Source organism: Armigeres subalbatus, chromosome 2 (genome assembly GCF_024139115.2).
Source record: "Armigeres subalbatus isolate Guangzhou_Male chromosome 2, GZ_Asu_2, whole genome shotgun sequence".
Lineage (NCBI taxonomy): Eukaryota > Metazoa > Arthropoda > Insecta > Diptera > Culicidae > Armigeres > Armigeres subalbatus.
The window spans coordinates 24,212,912-24,233,276 of record NC_085140.1 but is presented as its reverse complement, the minus strand read 5'-3'; the positions used below and the strand labels follow the sequence as shown (position 1 = coordinate 24,233,276).

General features: G+C 37.9%; 1 protein-coding gene across 7 annotated transcripts in view; it reads left to right on the top strand.

Moving 5' to 3' along the window:
• LOC134218252 (potassium voltage-gated channel subfamily H member 6) overlaps nucleotides 1-20,365 on the top strand; it is a 531,314-nt gene that overhangs the window by 73,435 nt on the left and 437,514 nt on the right. For all 7 annotated transcript variants that reach the window (XM_062697177.1, XM_062697179.1, XM_062697175.1 and 4 more), the window contains exon 2: nucleotides 12,097-13,194. In XM_062697177.1, coding sequence (XP_062553161.1) covers nucleotides 13,119-13,194 — 76 coding nt within the window. In that variant the 5' untranslated portion in view covers nucleotides 12,097-13,118. The remainder of the gene's footprint in view (nucleotides 1-12,096; nucleotides 13,195-20,365) is intronic.

The following is a 20,365-nucleotide window of genomic DNA, read 5'->3' as shown; positions in this document are numbered from 1 at the left end:
CCTGTTTCCAAATAGCATCCCTAACCCCCTATCGTCGTCTCCTTAAGATGAAGAATGTGTGTTCCAAATTTGGTAGAAATCGGCCAAGGGGCTCAAAAGGTACACTGAGTTGATCAATAACTTAGCAATACCCCTCCCCCCACACCCTCCCCCTTTTTCCAAATAGCATCCCTAACCCCCCTATCGTCGTCTCCTTAAGATGAAGAATGTGTGTTCCAAATTTGGTAGAAATCGGCCAAGGGGTTCAAAAGGTACACTGAGTTGATCAATAACTTAGCAATACCCCTCCCCCCACACCCTCCCCCTGTTTCCAAATAGCATCCCTAACCCCCCTATCGTCGTCTCCTTAAGATGAAGAATGTGTGTTCCAAATTTGGTTGAAATCGGTCAATGGGTTCAGAAGTTATGCTGGAACATACATACAAACATACATACAAACATACAAACATTGAGTTTTATATATGGATGGATGGATGGATGGATGGATTACCAGCGCAATATCCTTTGGTGGAGATGGGCGTGGCCAGGAGTAGTAATCCTCGCTTTCGTGGTTTTTATCCTAAATTGAAATCAAGGATAACAGGATGATTTCTGATAGCAATTTGAATAAGGATTTCAAAAGAAAAACATGAGTATCACTAGTGTCCAATCTACAAAGTACACCGTAACTATGCTACGCTTATCAGCTCAATATTCTTTCGTGGTATTAGATGCTCTTGATCCTCCAAGATGTGTTTTTAAAATTATAAAAATATCAGGGTAGAATGATTTCCAAGGTGCTTTTGGTCTATAATAGTCGAACAACGGCTGTGTTTTTTAACCCTTATGCGGCCAACAAAAAACACACGTGGATGGCCGACAGGGTACCCGTGTTCCCATAAATTGATATTCTCATAACTTCAACAATTTTCAACCGATTTGGATAATTTTGACAGTTTTGGAAACAGAAACTCATATACTTTTTGCCCATTGTCAAGGTTTACAGCTTATGCCCATGGTTATACAAGAAATCTTTGATGTAAGGCTTAAGAGTCTACACGCGTAACCAAAGGCCATTCAACCTGTTTCAAATATGCTACAAGCTCTTTGCGCTTCTTAGAATTGAAGGTGTTCACAGTATATGCTTCGGGTAATGCAAAAATCCCTGAATTGAGGTCTTAGTCATCCGAGAAATCTCTGGAGTAAAGCCTAAAGATCTACTCGCGTAACCAAAGGCCTATTATGCAAATTCAAATACGGTACATGCTTTTTGTGGTACTTAGCGTAGAATGCGTTAACAGTATATGTTCCAAGTCATCCAAGAAATCTCTGGAGTAAGGCCTTAAGGTCTACACTCGTAACCATGGGTCTATGGACTTGTCCCGAAAGTGGTACATGCATCTTAAAATCAAATGTGATCACTACATATGTTCTGCGCTATCGAAGAAATCTCTCGGATAAGTCCTCTGGCTCCTTCATTGCATATGTTCATAGTCATCCAAGAAAACCCTGGAAAAGGCCTTCAGGTCTACACGCGTAATCAGAGATCTTTTAGATTGTTTCAAAACTGGTACATGCCCTTTGTGGTACATAGAATAGAACGCCTTTATTGCATAAGTTCATGGTCATCCAAGAAAACCCTGGAAAAGGCCTTAAGATCTACACGCGTAACCAAAGATCTTTCAGATTTTTTCAAAAGTGTTACATGCCCTTTGTGGTATATAGAATAGATTGCGTCCATTGCATAGGCTCATGGTCATCCAAGAAAACCCTGGAATAGGCCTTTAAATCTGCATGGGTACCCAGAGATCTTTTGGCTTGTTTCAAAAGTGGTACATGCCCTTTGTAGTACATAGAATAGAATACGTCCATTGTATATGTTTATGGTCTTTCAAGAAAATACTAGAATAGGCCTCAGGATCTTCACACGTAACCAGATACCTTTCGGATTGTTTCAAAAGTGGCATACACACTTTGTGGTACATAGAATATACCGCTTTCATTGCATATGTTCATGATTATCCAAGAGAACACTTGAACAATCCTCAAGAACTTCACGCGTAACCAGAGTTTTTTCGGCCTATTTGAATAGTTATACATGCCCTTTATGGTACGTAGAATAAAATGCACCCATTTCAAATGTTCATTGTCATCCAAGAAAACCCTTAAGTAAGGCATTAGGATCTACACCAGAGATATATCAGCCTGTTTTAAATTTGGTACATGCCTCTGGGGTCCATGAATAAAATGCGTTCATGGCATATGCTAATGATCATCCTAAAAATTTATGGAGTAAGACTTAGGCTTACACGAACTAGACCTGTGCGCCGAAGTATTTGTGAACGGCGGCGGCGTAAGGCCATTTTTACACCGGCGGCGGCGGCGTCGGCGGCGTCACGCCGTAAGCAATATTCGGCGGCGGCGGCGGCGGCGGCGGCGGCGTGAATCGGCGTGAATGATTTAAGCTGAGAAAAAAATCACGCAGTAGGGCCTATCATGCTTTTATTGTATTTTAGGTTTTTGTACAATTGCTAGCTACAGATAGACTGATAGGGTGAACATGCTAATAGCTATAGCTTGTGTCTCCACAGCAAAAGTTTACATAACATCTTCCATTAGGATATTGCCGCATCACAGCACATAAATTCAGTGGAAATTACTTCAGATATAAATCCAGAAATTCGTTTGGAAATTCCTCAAGATATTCCTCAGAAAATTCGAAAAAGGAATTCGGTGAACTAATTTAGAATTTCCCTATGAATTCCTTCAGAACTTACTCCAAGAATTCCCTTGAAAATTTATTTGGCTATTGCTTTGGAAATTCTTTTCAAAATTTATTCAAAAGTTCCTTCAGGAAATTCCTTGGAAATTACTTTAGGGATTGCTTCGGAAATTCATTTACGGAGTCTTTTGGGATTTTTTTTCGGAAATTCATTTGAAAACTTTTTTTCTTCGGAAATTCCTTTAAAAATTCTTTAGAAAATACCCATGGAAACTCTTTCATGAATTTCCATCGGAATACCTACGGACACTGTTTGAGGAATACATCCGGAAATCCCTTTAGGAGAAAGCCTTCGGAATATGATTTTTTTTTTTAATTCCTTCAAGAATTTCTTTTAGGAATTTCTAATAGAAATTCTTCCAGTAATTCCTTAAAAATTTCTTCGGAAACTCAAAGAAGATATTTTTGGTATTCTTTCGAAATTTTCCTCTGGAGTTTATTTAGAACTTTTTCCAGGAATTCTTTCTAAATTTCCTACAGGAATTCCTTCGAACATTCCTCCGGAAATTCCTTTAGCAGTAAAATTCCTTTAAGAATTCTTTCGAGAATACCTTCAGACATTCTTTTGGAAAATCTTCTAAAATTTCGTTTGTAAATTCCTTTAATTTTTTTGAACCTTTGCTTAGGTGTTTTTTTTAATTGAAAATAAGTCTAACGCTCAAATACCTTTGGAAATTTCTTCGAAAATTCCTTTATAAATTCCTCCAAATAAGAATTCTTTCCGGAATTATTCTTGTATGAATTTTGTATAGTTTATTGAAGGAATTTCCTAAGTACCTCCTGGAGGAATTTCCGACTCAATTCTTGAAGGAATAACCGAAAGAGAACCTGAAAAGATTTTCTAACAGTATTTTTAAATGCATTTCAAAGAGGTGAACCAGGGCTGAAAACCTCTATAATAAATTTTGTTTGACTAATATCGGATCTTTCAGTCATATAAGTATCACGAAAAGTATCACATCTACTCTTTTTTTTATTCATATTTTTATTTGGCAGGCACTCTGTGTTCTTAACCGCTACTGTGCCGTGATCTACTGTGGTACTCTGCTGTACAGAGCCCACACAGAATCTATTTTTAGATGGCCATAATTCGTTATGGACAACATTCGCAACGACAACATTGCCAGTCCATATCATCGTGAGTCCATTGTGTTCATTTGTCCATGTGGTGAATCCAGTGATCGTTGCTTTGTTCGGTTGCAATTAATCGAAGAACGTTTTGTCAACGACAAGAACAGTTTTGTCATCAGGCAGCCGTGTCCGGTGAGGCGCGTTCCCCAAAACGCCACCGTAGGGACTGCGCTTCTGGCGACTGACAAGGGTTTGGTGGAGGAGCTGGGAATCGAACCCATGACCATTCGCTTATGAGGCGAACGTGTAGCCCCCCAAATCACATCAACTCTATAATAAAGAATAAAAAAATGAATTTCTGAAGGAATATCCGAAAGAATTCTGAAAGTTATTTACGAAGAAATGTTTAATGGATTTACCGAACAAATTGCTATTTGTATGTACACAGAAATTTCTATAGTTCCCCAGGAATTTCTTCGAAAGTCCGGGCAGTAGTAGAACAAACTCAGTTTTGGCTTTAGAATCAAGACTGTATGCCAAGAAGAACTCCCAAAATATCGAGATTGCAGATATTCGGATATTCTCAAGAATTCTTTGGGAATTTCTTGCACGAGTTCCTTCGAAAATTTCTACAGATTTATTTTCATAAATACCTTAAGTAATTCTCTAGGAAAAATATTCAGGAATTAATTCGGTAAGTCATCAAGAAACTTATCCTAAAATACCTTCTAAAACTCCGTCAGCAATCCGATCAAGAATTTCTTCAAAAACTCTCCACAAACGAAACTAGGCTTTTCTTTTAAATTCCCCCTAGGAATTGCTTCGGAACTTCTTAGGACCTTAAGAAATTTCTTAAGGAATTCTTAAGATTCACACTGACCATTCCATAAAGAATTCCTTCAGAATTTCTAGTAATACTTTTAATAATTTCTACTCATGTAGATGGGTACACTTCCCCACAGTTGTAATGGACTCGACGTGCCCTTCTTCAAAGAAGCCATCCCTCGGAAAACTCAAAAAGGATTGCGAATCTATTCATTAGTCTGTTGGATTGCATTGCCGAAAGGAGATTCTCAATATCCTTCGGGCTTAACGTAAGTGTCTCTGGTTACGGGTCCGCTACCTCCGTTGCTTGCCCTTCACACAGAAGTGCATTGAAAGCAGAATGGTAATTAAATTCGATTGTACTATTGGGTGGAGCCGCATCAGAGCAAGACTCAAGCCAGGGTGATGGATAACCACATACATACATACATACTTTTAAAAATTTCTACAAAATTCCTTCGGAAATTATTTTGACAATTCCACTGGAATTTTTCCATGTATTTCATAAGACATTCCATTCCCTCGGAAATTAATCTAGTAATTTCTTCGGAATTTCCAACACCATTTCCTTCCAAAACTGTAGGACGAATTTTAAGATACCTATCTCCGAATTCCTAGAGCAATTTCCAAAGGACCTCCTAAAGGAATTACTGACATACTTAAATCTCTTAAACAATTTCTTTGGACATTCATCGTAGAATTCCTTCATGATTTTCTCCAGAGATTCCTTCAGAAAATCCTCCAGAAATTACAACGGCGATAAATTCAGAAATTCTTCAAGGCTCTAAGAATTTTCTCCAGATATTCCTTCAGAACTTCCTCCAGGACTTCATGGAAATTATTTCAAGAAAATCAAGAAATTGTTTATCGAAATAAATCGAAACCAATTTTTTTTAAACAATTCTAGCAATTACAAGGAAAATGAATGAAATGTTCAATTTGTTGGGTCACGTGCCCAATCCTGCTCCAGCTCCAGAAGCCAAAAGATCAGTTTTGCTTTTGCATATCATGAGGCTAAGACAATGATACTCCATGCCCAGGGAAGCTAAAAAAAATCATACCAGACTGGGAATCCAAATCCAACATTCATTATGGTGTTGATTTGTAGATGTATTTTTTTTCCGGGATCTCAGCAATTTGTTAAACTTTTACCGAGATTCGCACAGCCAAGCCCCAACAAACGTTGTTTTTGCCAAGATGTCTGTCAAAATTTCTGAAAATCAGCAAATTATTTTCCGAAAATCAGCTAACAAACGTTATTTTTACCGGGTTATCAGTTTTTATTTCGCTGGGCTAACGACTGTGTGGAATTTGCCGAGCTGTATAAATAAAAACTGAGTGTGTAAGCACTGGACCAATTAAGATATGTAACATTCCAACCATTAAAAAGATGATGAACCACCCAATGCGACCAGAATGAGGTTATTCCATATGAGATTAGAAGTTAATCGCCACGCTCATAGATTTGTGGATTGGTAGCCAAGAAGTTTTTGGATGACCTAACATTTAACACGCCAAAGCGTGTTAAAGTGACAGCGATAAAATTGAACAAATCTGCTAAAGGTATAATAGCTATTTAATTAATGCTTGATAGGTTGCCTTGGTTCGGCAGATGCAAACGCACTGCATAATGTAATTTTTGTGTTGGCCAAACATCGGCGTGAAATACGAAATTCGGCGGCGTGGAGCCAACCGGCGTATAGCGCCGCCGACACCTTGACCGGCGTCGGCGTACGTCAATAAGTGTCGGCGGCGGCGGCGTGGCGCGGCGGCGCACAGGTCTAACATGAATATCCCTCTATAGAGGGTCGTTAAGGTCACTCCTTAGGGGCAAGCCAGACGTGCGATGCGACGCGACGCGACAGTGTAATTTGACAGCCTGTTGATAATGATTGTTATTCTTTCACGTGAGTCGCGTCGCGTCGCATCGCACGTCGCGTTTACTCTGGCAGGCACCTTACGGAATCCAAGTTTCAAAGTGCTCGCGTTTTCGGGGGCACACCACTCGATACGGAAGCAACGCACAACTGTCATTTTTATTATTTCACGCATGCAGCAAAGCTAAATCAACAAAAATGACAGTTGTGCGCCGCCTCCGTATCGATTGGTGTGCCCCCGAACACGCGAGCACTTTGAAACTTGGATTCCGTGAGGAGTGTCTTTTTTCCCGTTTTTTCCCTTACGTTCTCGGCGTGAAGTTGTATCGTTCCAATTTATTCACATTTTGCATTTCCAAAGAATAGACAACTTCATATTAGTGATATGAATAAAGTTTGTATACTACCTGGAACCAACAACAACAAGACAACAATAACCACTTGGAATGCTAATATATCAAGATGAGGTTTCACATCTTGTTTATTCTTCAATAACTGCCCAGAGCAAATGAAAACAACTTGAACTACTTGAAATGCAAACATATACCAATAGCCTTCCGTTCGTGGGTTGATCTGCGGATCATTCCTATATGGAGTTCATAGACTACCTAGAACCATGGCAAAAATAAAAACTACTAGGAATGCGTACATTCACTCAGATGAGGTTGACCCGATTTTGTCACTCCCAGATTTTTTCTACCCTTGATTTGGCCTAACGTTTTTGACCCAATTTGCCTCAAACAACAATGATTTTCATGAAATAACTTTCACTGCCTGTAGCTTATTATGAATCATTTATGAATACCCGTTAAGAAGTTTGTAAGTCTCTTCGACAAAAAATTACGGATTCCATTCACGTACTTTGCCTTGTCTTCTCCGTAATGAGACAATGAAAATAACTACTTAAAATAAAAACATATACCAAGAAAGGGTCTCACAACTTGTTTATTTTCAAATAACTGCCTCCATTTATGAGGTTGATCTACCGACCTTGACTCTATTTCATAGACTACCTGGAGCTCAAGACAACAACAAAAACTACTTGGAATACAAACATATACCAAGATGGGGTCACAAAACTTGTTTATTCTTCGATAACTGCCTCCATTACGGAGATTGATCTACAGAACTTCAGTGGGGTTTGATCCCACGAAACCAGTACGCTAGACAGGTGCTTTCCCTACTAAGTTACGAAGGACCTCCGTCGTCCTCCGCAACCTACCAAGTGGAAATTAATTACTATGTCTGAAACTCGATTATGCATATGCACAACAGGTGATGGGTTAAGTTCAAAAAAGGTATTGGAGGAAAACCGCTATCTTCCGTCCCTCCCAGTAGTTCTTTAATAGCTGCATCCGTTACGGAGGTTGATCCACCGACCTTGACTCTATGGAGTTCGTAGACTACCTGGAGCCCACGACAACAACAAGAACTACTTGGAATACAAACATATACCAAGAAGGGGTCACACAACTTGTTTATTTTTCAATAACTGCCTCCATTACGGAGGTTGATCCACAGACCTTGAATCTATGGAGTTCGTAGACTACCTGGAGCCCCCGATAACAAGAACTAATTGAACTACACACATACCAAGAAGGGATCACAAAACTTGTTTATTCTTCGATAACTGCCTCCATTACGGAGATTGATCCGAAGATCTTGACTGTATGGAGTTCGTAGACTACGTGGAGTCCACGACAACAACAAGAACTACTTAGAATACATACAAATACCATGAAGGGGTCACAAAACTTGTTTATTCTTCGATAACTGCCTCCATCACGAAGAATGATCCACAGACCTTGACTGTATGGAGTTCGTAGACTACGTGGAGTCCACGACAACAACAAGAACTACTTAGAATACATACAAATACCATGAAGGCGTCACACAACTTGTTTATTCTTCAATAACTGCCTCCGTTACCAAGGTTGAACCCCATACCTTGACTCTATGGAGTTCGTAGACTACCTGTAGTCTTCGACAACAACAAGAACTACTTGGAATACACATATACCAAGAAGGGGTCACGCAACTTGTTTATTCTTTGATAACTGCCTCCATTACGGAGAGAAAATGCCAAAGTTTTAAACATAGTTTTTGTTAGGGTAGAACTGGTCATGGGATGACCATGGAAAATGTTTCGGAAACCCGGAATCATCGGTAAAAAATACCAACATAAAACTACAATACAAATAAGTCTTCCGATACAAAGGGGTGAAACAGATATTGATAATGTTAAGAGGCGAATCTATAACGAGATGTTTATTGCTTAACATAATATCAAAGAAATTAATGAGCGGCATCTAAATATAGTTGCAATAATGCTGTGCAATGAGCAACCCGAAGCAGCTCGAAGCTTCTCCCATCCCTCCCATGTCCATTTGTTGACAAAAAAAAAACGAGCAGGACAAAAACAACCTTGAGCCACCTCGAGCCGCTCACTGGGCACTAATAAATACAGCCAACCAACGTCCTTCAGACCTCCCTCTGACAAATCCGAACAAGAACCCACCAAAATCCATATGGAAACCAGGCACATGCGAAATTTCTAGACTCTTGTACAAATATTGTATCAGACCTACAATCTTGCAAGAAATTCCTCACATGCCCAACTCCCACCCATACCCCCGGCCAGCTCCTACACAGAACCGCATGGAAATCTAACAGTGCGCTGGTTGGCAGTATAGCATTAAAAGTAGAATATTGGACTGATCTCACCAAGTTGCTGAACGTCCAGCACGTACGGAAAAGCGGGTATTGAGTGGCTGCGAAGTTGCGGCACCACCAACCAGCTAGGAGCTGATCACATACTACGACCGGACAAGATGCACTAACGCGAGAATAGTTAAATTACGGCACAGATTGAAAAGGATTGAAATTTAAAGAATTTGTCCACTTTCACTTAATCAAATTGAAAATCATAAGCCAAAAACCAGCTGAAAATGAAATAAAAAATGTCACGAAACACGAAACATAACCGGCTACCTTTTCCCTTATGTTAATTTCTCGTAGTTTAAGGTGAAACTGTCCAGAATCCATATAATTTTTACCTCCCATTTTCAGAGGCACTAATCTTAACAAAGAATCAACGAATAACTGTCATCTTTTTATTTTTAGCCTTGCTGCGTCGCAGCAAGCGCGGAATAAAAAGATGACAGCTGATTGTTGCTTAAGGTCATTCCTGACAGAATCCAAGTTTCAAACTATTCATACGGAAGCAACGCACAACTGTCATTTTTATTTTTTCACGCATGCTGCAAAGCTGAATCAACAAAAATGACAGTTGTCCGCCGCCTCCGTATCGATTGGTGTGCCCCCGAAAACGCGAGCACTTCTAAACTTGGATTCTATCAGGAGTGTCCTTAAGGTTTCTTTGATTGAAAATGCGAAGTGTAAACAAATTGAGTCCCGAAAAGTTCGTCCTTAAACATATTTTATATCGAAAATAGAAATTTATTACAAATGGCCCAGTTCATTTGTCCGCGTGCAATATTGGAACCAGTTCAGTTCAGGATATTATTCATTGCTGGGCATATTCACGTGCTCATTGATTGAAATTGAAAAAATGCATTTTGAAAGTAATCAATACGTGATGTGGAGCATCTGACCAACAGCCAAACTCATCCGATGGAATTCGATGATGAATCGAGTTGTTTTGTGAAAACAGACATTGCGAAGTTAATAATCTGAATATAGAAAATTGGGAAAATATATTAAGCTCTTGTAGTTGAATGTATTCAACCGTCTAAGACGAATTAAGTACTCTCGGTTGATAAAAAATTTGTCATGAGTGAAAAATTGTTTCGGAATTCCGCGGGATTTTGCTTAATTTCGTTAAAATTTAGTTTTAACTTGCGAAATTTTTTATAATTAACGAAACGAAACCAAAAAATCAGATTTCGCCATGCTTGAGTTCCGAGGAATTTCGTTTCGAATCACCTAAAACGATATTTTTAGAATTTTTAAGTATTTTGGTGTAATTCGTCGCGCTATAAATTTATGTCTAATTGCATCCTGTTCCACAATATGTTATCATTTTAACAAAAAAAAAAACGAATTTACCGATGGTTGAAAGCTAACGTAAGACACAGAGGAAATTCTAATGAGTGTAAATAATCTCCGCCGACCTCGAATGTTTTACATATAGTCGCTCTGGATACACACGTATAAGAAGGGGAAACATATAAAACGATCTACAGTGGACTTGCGGTGCAAAGATAGCATTGCTTAAATAATTCTTATGCAGAGATTGTATTTTGGTTTGGCCCCTATCGGGTATAGGCAGAATGAACGTTAAGCATAAGTCCTGCTTTGCTGCTCATGTTAATTTTGTGATTCGGTTACGCCTCATGCTGAGTAAGCATTCGTCCAAAAAGGGCTACGCGGCTGTGATTGGTTATTGCTGACGCTCGCCGTTGACATCCGTGATGAGTTAAGTTGTCAGGTGGTATGAATTCAATGCGATGGCTATCCGTAGTTGTTGCTGTTATTAAATTCGAAGAAGCTTAAGCTCTGAGGTCGATTAAAGGATCGGTGTTGAAGAACATTGATTCAATAACTCGTATACTATTGATTTTCGAACTATACAAGCACCCGACTAGTTTATCTTCGTATCACAGCCTACACGGAAATAAATGCATACTCACAATCATGAATAAAAAATCATGAAATCATTTCAACAGTCGACAAAATGCATAACCGGTTGTACTTCGAACACTCCTTTCCCAAGAAGTGAGAACGGCTGAAAGGTAGCACGCCGGACTCTCACTCGGTGTACGCGAGTTCAAAACCCCTGTTGAACTTTTTTTTTATTTTTCGATCTCAACAACCAAATCGTAACGCATTGGTTGCGTTATGCGAAAATAAATCATGAAATTATGATTTATATTCATGGTGTATTTTCATAACATTCTGATTGTTTCTCGAGAATGAGTATTTCGAGTTTTGTCCTAACATTTTCAGATGAAGAAAACTGAAAGAAATCTGTAACGTCCATGAGGCTGTGTTTTGAATCTACAGTTACTCGAATAAGGTAATATAAGATTTGCGAGACAATATCAGGAGAACAGGATCATCCCAATTCATACCTCGTTTCATATTGATTTTAGGCATTTTCTCAGTGCTCTTCACAATTTTATCGTCTGTTCAGATATACGAGCTTAATGCTACGATAAAGAGTATGTTGATGTTAAAGCTACCTCGTGTTATTTTCATTTAATATTATATCACGTCAGCCTTCTAATCTGAACAAATGGTCATGAGAATTATACCTTTGTTTTATTAGTGACTTCTATAGTAGAAGAGAGTGTACGATTTATTACTTGAATAGAGCCCCTAGAAGTAGTCACACCACTGATATCACACAAGGTTGGTTGCGGAAAAGCATGATCAGAGCATACTTTTTTTCGCGTTCGATTTTCCGTTACCTCAATCTCTCCGGTATTTTCACTTTCCCCTGTCCATTTTCCACTTTCAATATGTACCATAACGTAATATTGTAGTGCGAGGTTAATTGTTATCCTACTTTTTCTCTCTCTCACTTTTTATATTTTGCAGTCCCAGCCGGTGCATGAAAGCAGCAGAACCGAAGTTGTCTGGCTCAGCAAAAATTCCAAATAATAACAACAAAGACTGAGAAATTAATACACCAATCGGATTACGGATTGTTTGCACTGCGATTGTGTGGAGCCACGATGCCGAAGAAGGCAGCAAGATGAAGCCGAGCCATCGCCGTTTGCCAAGATTGGAATTGTGTTTGGCAAACTCGACGAAAACCGCTGAGGCGGCGACGGAAACGACGACAACGACTTCGCCCGGGGCCAAAGTTCCAACGAGGGCAGCATGGCAGAAACAAAGGATTTAGCATCGCCGGAAAGTTTCCACTGGTGCTGATGGTGCCAATGTTCGTGCTAAAAAGTCCTGCAGTGAACGGGAAAGAATGAGTGTTCAGTGCGGGCACTAACCAGTAACTACTACTAAGGATATCGGGTTTTCGTGCTAGCGTTAATGAAGTGGATTTATTCGAAAACGAGGAAAAAATTACAACGAAAAAAAATATAGCGTGGGAATTACGAATCGAAAGTGAATCGTTGCCTTCACCTGAAAAGAAAATTAGTAAATTGATACATCATCGCATCGAATGCGACTTTAGCTAAGTTCCGTAGTACAGAATATCCTAAATTCAATACAATCATTTCGTTACTCCAAATTAATACGTCGAATACACCCTTCAATAGTCATAAATAGAAATATTAGCAATAATAGTCACATCGAAAGAGAAAAAAAAAGTTATCACGTCGTACACCAAATATATTAAGAAGAAAGTTATTAGTGCTCTCCTTCCTAGTGAAATTTACCTACTCTTTTATCGTTCTTCGAAATTGCTAGCGTGCTAATATTATAAACGATTAGAGTAGCTGCTCCGTTCGTTACCAATAAGTGGGTGAGCGTGTGCGATTAGCCCAAATTAGTGATAGTGATTCGCAAATATAACCAAATCCTAAAGCCCCGAAGCATAGAGTGTGAAGAAACAGGAAGAAGAGGAACAACCACCACAGGAAGAATCCAAAGGAGCAAAAATGCCCGTCAGAAGAGGACACGTCGCTCCTAAGACGACGCTTATTGAAACGATAATCAGGAAATTCGACACGCATAGTAAGTGGCTCTCTTTCCACACCGTTTTATTGATTACCCATTTGATCATTCATGCTTCTACACATTCTCACCTAACTTACAGTGATGGATTCGGACATGTATGCTACTATAACCAATGGTCATGGTCACGATAGAATAAGACAGATTAGCCTGCACGAATTTCATTATTTTTGCGAGAAACGAAAATGTGGGACCAAATTATTCCGATAAAAAATAGGTCTTTATTATAATACTTTTTGCTGGTGCCAAATATCACAAAACACCACACTACTGGAGCACAAACTGTAGTGAAACAAGGTGGCTGCTTGCTCACTTTATTTCAGAAAAGCTATATTATGATTAATTGTTGCCACCAGCACACTATCGACCGGCCAACTATATATTTGTATATGGCCTAAAGACTCATTGATGTTTGTTTTGGTGTTGATATTCTGGCTAGGGATGGGACAAATTCTCTCTCCGATGGTTATGGTTGGCGAAATGCCTGATCCGAATCAATTATCTATTGTATGCATAACAGCTCTCCGTTCGATGATACTCTTTCAATCGAGTGGAAACAAGTGGATTGCATTAAGAGGTTATTGATACTGCTGAAAAAAATATATGCTAGTGAAGATGATTCATTTATAATAAAAACATTATATTATATTTCGCTCCTACGCACATTTAGCATTTCTCGTAATAATTCTTTCAAGTCTACTCATGTCGAATTATTGTGTTGAAAACAATTCCAATTTGTGCAAATGCAATCGATCTTTCTTACAGCTTTGAACATTTTTCATGGTATCTGTGTTAAACAATTGCACAAAAATCATAATCCCAATAGGCAATTGAGTGAGAACGAAGCCACGGTGCGCCGGTAGACCGTTATTATAAAAAAAAATCTTACATCTAATATTAAGGTACACTGGGGGAAGTGGAAAAGGAAAAGTCGATAGTTCATGTTTATATTATTGTAAAACCAGTTTGTATGAGAGAAGATCCATTAATTACGTAACGCAAAATTGTTGTATGAAACATCTGCAAATTTTGTATGAATCGTAACTCCACGCTGAACCCCCCTGCCCCTTTAAGCGTTACGTAATTTTTGGACGCTCCGTGATCTAAATGCAATTAATCTTTATGGAGCATCAAAAACAGTCAATTTTGTACCAGCTGTGTGGTAATTCATACCGTTTTTGTCGTTTGAAATATATGGAAAAAGATTTGAAAATTAGGAGTTGTTTTCCAACCAGTGGAATGGGGTAAGTGGAAAACCCAAGTTATCTTGACCTTCAATTGTGATGAGTAGCGACATATAATCAAAATCAAAACGGTTATTGCTCTGAGTATCTTTTCTTAAATAATTAATTTCAATGGATTAACATCAAAGGTCCCAAAGAATTCTTTAATAGCTAGGGGAGGGCTGATTTTGCCTTCTCGATCACTAAGTGTATGTAAAGACTATATGTTCGCCCCAAAGACGAACTTTTTAGAGGAAGAGTTAGACTTACAATGTTAAAAACTTGTCGACTCAGTTTAACGAATTGATATGATGTCTGTGTGTGCGTGTTTGTATGTATGTGTGAGCGCAAAACACGTACAAAATTATCACCTATTTTCATGCACTTATCGCTAACCGATTTGTTCGGATTAATTTGCATTAAACGGCGGAATTTGTTATGAATATAAATTAATGTGTATAATGGAATCTTTTCAACTATCAGTGCTTTTTTTATCTTTTTTATACGTTTTTAAGTACATCCTAAACACTAAAATGGCATCAATGCCGATAGGTGGATTAATCAGGCGTGGATTATATTAGTCCAACCACCACTGAAAACATCATGGTAACAAAGAGGAAATATATTAAGATTAACGGAGCTATTTAAATAAACCCTGAAGGGAAGGAAACATTTGCGTGATTAGAACATTACCCTCTCCCCCCGCAGTTTTTTATACCAGAGGTTAGTGTAAAATATGTCACTTATTTGCTATCATGGTACAAACTACTACAAATTGAATGGGATTTGTTTAATTGTATTATAATGGTCACCTGTGACATACAAAAGACACTTGAAAAAGGGACAATTTGTGTAAATTAGAATTGATTTTATTAATGCAAATATTAACTGACAGCTCCAGAGTAAACTGTGTTACTGTATGTATAACACAAATTTTAACTTAGTATTAGTGAGAACATAAAAGTATAATTTTGCACATTTTGTGATGGTGTTGTAAAAACTATAAAATATATACAATTCCAATTTTTTTAGTCGATTTTTATACTTACCCCCTTTTTCCACTTCCCCCAGTGTACCTTACAAAAATTCCATCAAACCAAGTACAGGGCTCGATTCCTGTGGTAATTCTGCTCATCTGGAACAATTAAAAAAAAACCTTAGGAGGAATGTCGAGAAATCTTAATTTGAAGTTTTTGGTTAAGAAATTGTTATTTCCAACCAGTTTGCATTTGTTGACTTTACTACAATTATATTTTTTTGCAGCTGACTAGACTCACCAAAAAGACTTAGGTATGTTTTTGTATGGCTTGAAGCTATCTTCAAGAATGATACCTTTCAATACCAGAATCTCTCAAGAATTAACGTGCAGGCTGCAGATTCTTTGTTGAATGCCAAACAACAACGAGGACATTCTGAGCATGAACAAACCTTGGGAAATATGTGATGAACTTATAATTAAAATAAAAAATCGCATAAACACACTTAAAAAAAGACCTTGGAAAATATGAATTCTATTCAGACTAAAGTATGTGTTATATGTTTTTCTATTATTTAACATAACCCATAACGCTGGGTAGACATCTTTACGTGGTGTACTACGGGATAAGATCTACCACGGTTGCATTGCCAGCTACAGGCAAATCCTGACCCAACGAATACCTTGCTCATTATCCAACTCCGTGGTACTTATGAGGATGTCGCTAAGTCGGTGGCCTCTCGTTAAGTAAGTACTACATCAACACTTCCTTCCTCTCCCTAGTTACGGTGATGTTGGGTGTGGCCAGGAGTAGTAATCCTCATGCTTTTGATATTTTTGTTTAAAACTGGAATCAAGGACCACTCCCCGTCTTGATTTCTGATAGCATTTTAGATAAGAATCTCAAAAGTAATACATGGGTACCACTAGTGTCTAATATACGAATTACACCATAACAATGCTAATAACAGCTGGAGTAGTTGTTTAGCATTATAAAACAAGTTAGATCTTCGTTGAACAATTGGAATTGATGAAGTTTTTTTTAAATATCACTATCTGAGATTTCCCCGCATACGGATCATTACACTTTTACAAATTCACGCAGAATAGTACGATTTCAAAAAGTGAGCGGCATATTGAAAGACATCTCGAGAACCAAAGAAAACATCAAGGAAAATTACAAAGGAGAAAAAAACAATTTTGCAAGCTGTGTGCATATTCTTTTGGTTTTCGGTAACGATGAAGATGAAATATTGAGCTTTTACTCATCTTCGCCACTACACATCAAGTTCGGAGTTGTTAGTACGATTTTCAAGTTGCTCGAGAAGCGCCACATTGAGTAGAGCCGTGGGTGAACCAAGCACAGATAAGGCATCAAATTGCATAGGGTTTACTGGAATCCAGATCCTTCAGATTACGTCACGGTAAATTACTTTACTTAACAAATTTCTTATTAATATTTAAATCATCAAGTTCTGCATGGTTTCAAAACAGCTCTTTGAAACTCGAGCTTGGTTCTGTAAAAGCAATTGATGGCTTTGCTAGCAACTGGAGAAAACCGCAACTTCTATTCACGTCAAAGTACCATATCTTGAATAATCATGTTTAGAGTTCTGTAGGGTGCCTAGGGGTCTTGGCTTACATATCAAACATGCCTTTTCGAGTCCGTTCAATTTTGACGAGATTTGGAAAAAAAAATTATTTTGAGCTTTTTAGTGGAATGTCTTCACTTGTCATAAGACGAGTTTGTACAATCCCATTGAAATTCCACCACTTAATTGTATCTTGTCAGATACGTATTTGGACCTCAACAGTAAGGCCGTCTTCAGTGTCTTGTACTTAACTCGACTTAGTCGTCGTCAAGTACAAGACACTGAAGACGGCCTTACTGTTGAGATCGAAATACGTATCTGTCAAGATACAATTAAGTGGTGGAATTTCAATGGGATTGTACAAACTCGTCTTATGACAAGTGAGATTTGGAAGCAAAAGTTTAGCTTCTAGCTACTATTATTCTACACGAACTCTCGTCTTACTTCTCTCTATTGCAAACATAAACACTAAATGAAAGTTATTGTTTACCTTTCGTTCTATTAAACATGGAAAGCAACACTCAAACTAAACTCAACAAGTTAGCCATCAAAAACATACTTAAGTCAGTTTGGTACGATAAGTCAATTGTAAATATTTATAGTCGTTTTTTTTTACCTAATTTTATTTGCTAATTATCTAATACATGCATTCATCTTTTAGACTAGGTGTTATGTGTTTTCTTAACACTATCATCCTTATTTGCTATGTCACATTTTTAGTTATTATTAATACATTTTAATTGCCTCTGGCAGTTAGGATTTTTCCTCTGGTTTAATTGAAACATGTAGGAATTACAATATTTTCAACTTGACCTAATTTATACTAAGGGTACAATGAGCTAATCGTTGCAATAGAAGATTGCAACGATTTTTGTCTAAAATTGGAAATTATTTTGTTGGACATTTGTTGCAATGTCTCAATATTAGAAATTCTATGAAGTTCATTGTTACTATACCACGGAGGCAACTTCAGAATCATTTTCAAAATTTTATTTTAAATCTTCTGAAGTGCCTGCTTTCTGGTATTGCAGCAACTAGTCCATATTGGCACAGCATACAACATGGCTGGTCTAAAAATTTGTTTGTAAATCAAAAGTTTGTTCTTAAGACAAAGTTTTGATTTTATGTTTATAAGTGGATATAGACACTTAATATATTTGTTACATTTGGCTTGAAGGCCTTCAATGTGATTTTTAAAAGTAAGTTTTTGGTCCAGCAGAAGTCCTAAATATTTGGCTTCGCTAGACCAATTAATTGGAACCCCATTCATAGTGACAATATGTGTGCTAGAAGGTTTCAAATAAGAAGCTCTCGGCTTACGTGGGAAAATTAGAAGCTGAATTTTGAAAGCATTCGGGGAAATTATCCATTTTTGCATGTAAGTACCAAACTTTTCTGCAATGTACTACAAATGACATGAAGGCTTCGCCCTTTGGCTGAGAGACTTGTGTCATCTGCAAAAAAGATTTTACAATCAATTTACAATCAAACCTTTATGCCAAACACTGTCAAATGCTTTCTCTATATCAAGAAGAGCAGTCAAATATCCTTCAGATTTGTTAAGCCGAATTAAATTCGTTGCTCTTAATAACTAATAAGTGATTGAATGCCATGGCGAAAACCAAATTGCTCATCAGCAAAAATAGAATTGTTTTATTTAAAATAATCTTTTCAAACAGTTTGCTTATTGAAGAAAGCAAACTAATTGAACGATTGGCGAATTTCTAATGATCTATTAATGGAAACTTTGTACCGTGGGGGACCGAAATCCGTACAGCACCGAAACCCGTCCACTTTGTGAGATATCAATAAAATAAAGGGGGTTTGAAGGAATTCATTTAGGAATCATTTATCTTATCTTGATCTTATGCTTGACAGAAAGCTTTCTGGCCATTGAAATGGAAAGTAGGCTCTGAAATTAAAATAACATAATTAAAAAACAAATCGGCACCCCGCAAACGCGAAGTTTCAGGTGCCATTTTGTTCGCGTGTTGGACGCAATTGTACCGAAAGTGCGTGTGTTTAAATTGCAAATTGCAATAAATAGAGTAAGATCAGCAGCATAAATAACAAAGGGATCGCTTCTCATGGTACGTATTGCGCTATTCACAGTGTTAGTTTGATCAATTGGTCTGCTTTAATTTAAATATTTCGTTTGAAAATAGCTGTACGGATTATGATCCTATGATTCGAAGTCCGTCCACGGTGGACGGATTTCGATTCAGGAGGTGTTGATTTTGTTCGTAATTTTGTCGTATTTTTCATTACTTTCAATGCAATACAGTGGAGGACACAAAAAATAGAAGCCCTCGTGCAGTTTTATCAATGACGAACGTTCTATTTGCATTCGATTTGTATTTTCTAGAGACTTCTACATATACTGAAGTGCTTGAATGTACGGGCTTCGATGCACCACGGTATCTCTTTAATGAACATAAGTGAATTGTTTTTATGGAAAATTCTACTTTTATAATAGGGGAATGACGGCTTTGGCAGGTTTTGTTCTATTATTGGCAAGGGGTTTTTTTATGACTGACTAGGCTCAAATTTGGCCTAAACAATCTTTGCATATCAAAGAATATTGTGGCCAAATTTCTTAAAATTCGGACGACAAAAACCCCCCTGCCAATAATAGAACAAAACCTGCCAAAGCCGTCTTTCCCTAGTAATTTATACTTAAAAAATTGTCAATATATTTTTGATTGTTGGAAAGTTCTTTTATACCTACTTATTTATTGCTTCTACCCTGATGCCCTAATTGACATCTTCTATTTCTTTATGGCACTTTAATGTTGCTGCTTTTTTCGACTAAACGAAGACACGTAATTTGAAAATCCGGATGAAAACAAAAAATCAATATAGCCGCTTTCCGATTTGCTAAAATTACTAAAAACCTATGCAATATAAATACATATTAACGTAACGGGTTCAAAGAAACCGGAAATCTATGCGATATATGCCATCACTAATATTGCCCTCCGCTCGCTTTCAAATCATTGTATAAAAACATTCTTCATGCCTGCCGTATCCTAACGGAACTATCAATTCAATTCTTTCGCCTCTTATTCTATCATGAACATGTACGTCTAAGTTTTACTTACTTACTTATGGGTCCTGTACATATCCGGTGGTGCAAATGGCCGACTTGAAAGATCCCCATCCTGAGTGTTGCCCGGCTATCGCTTTAACCTGTTGCCAGGTTAGATTTCGGTCGACTTCTTTTATTTCTTCATTGAGGCTTCGCCACCAAGAGCCTCTGGCTCTGCCTCTGCTGCGATGTCCCGCTGGGTTCCAGTCTAATGCTTGTTTACAGATTTCGTTTCCGCCCCTACGTAGAGTGTGGCCGACCCAGCTCCACTTCCGATCCCGAATTTCTGTTG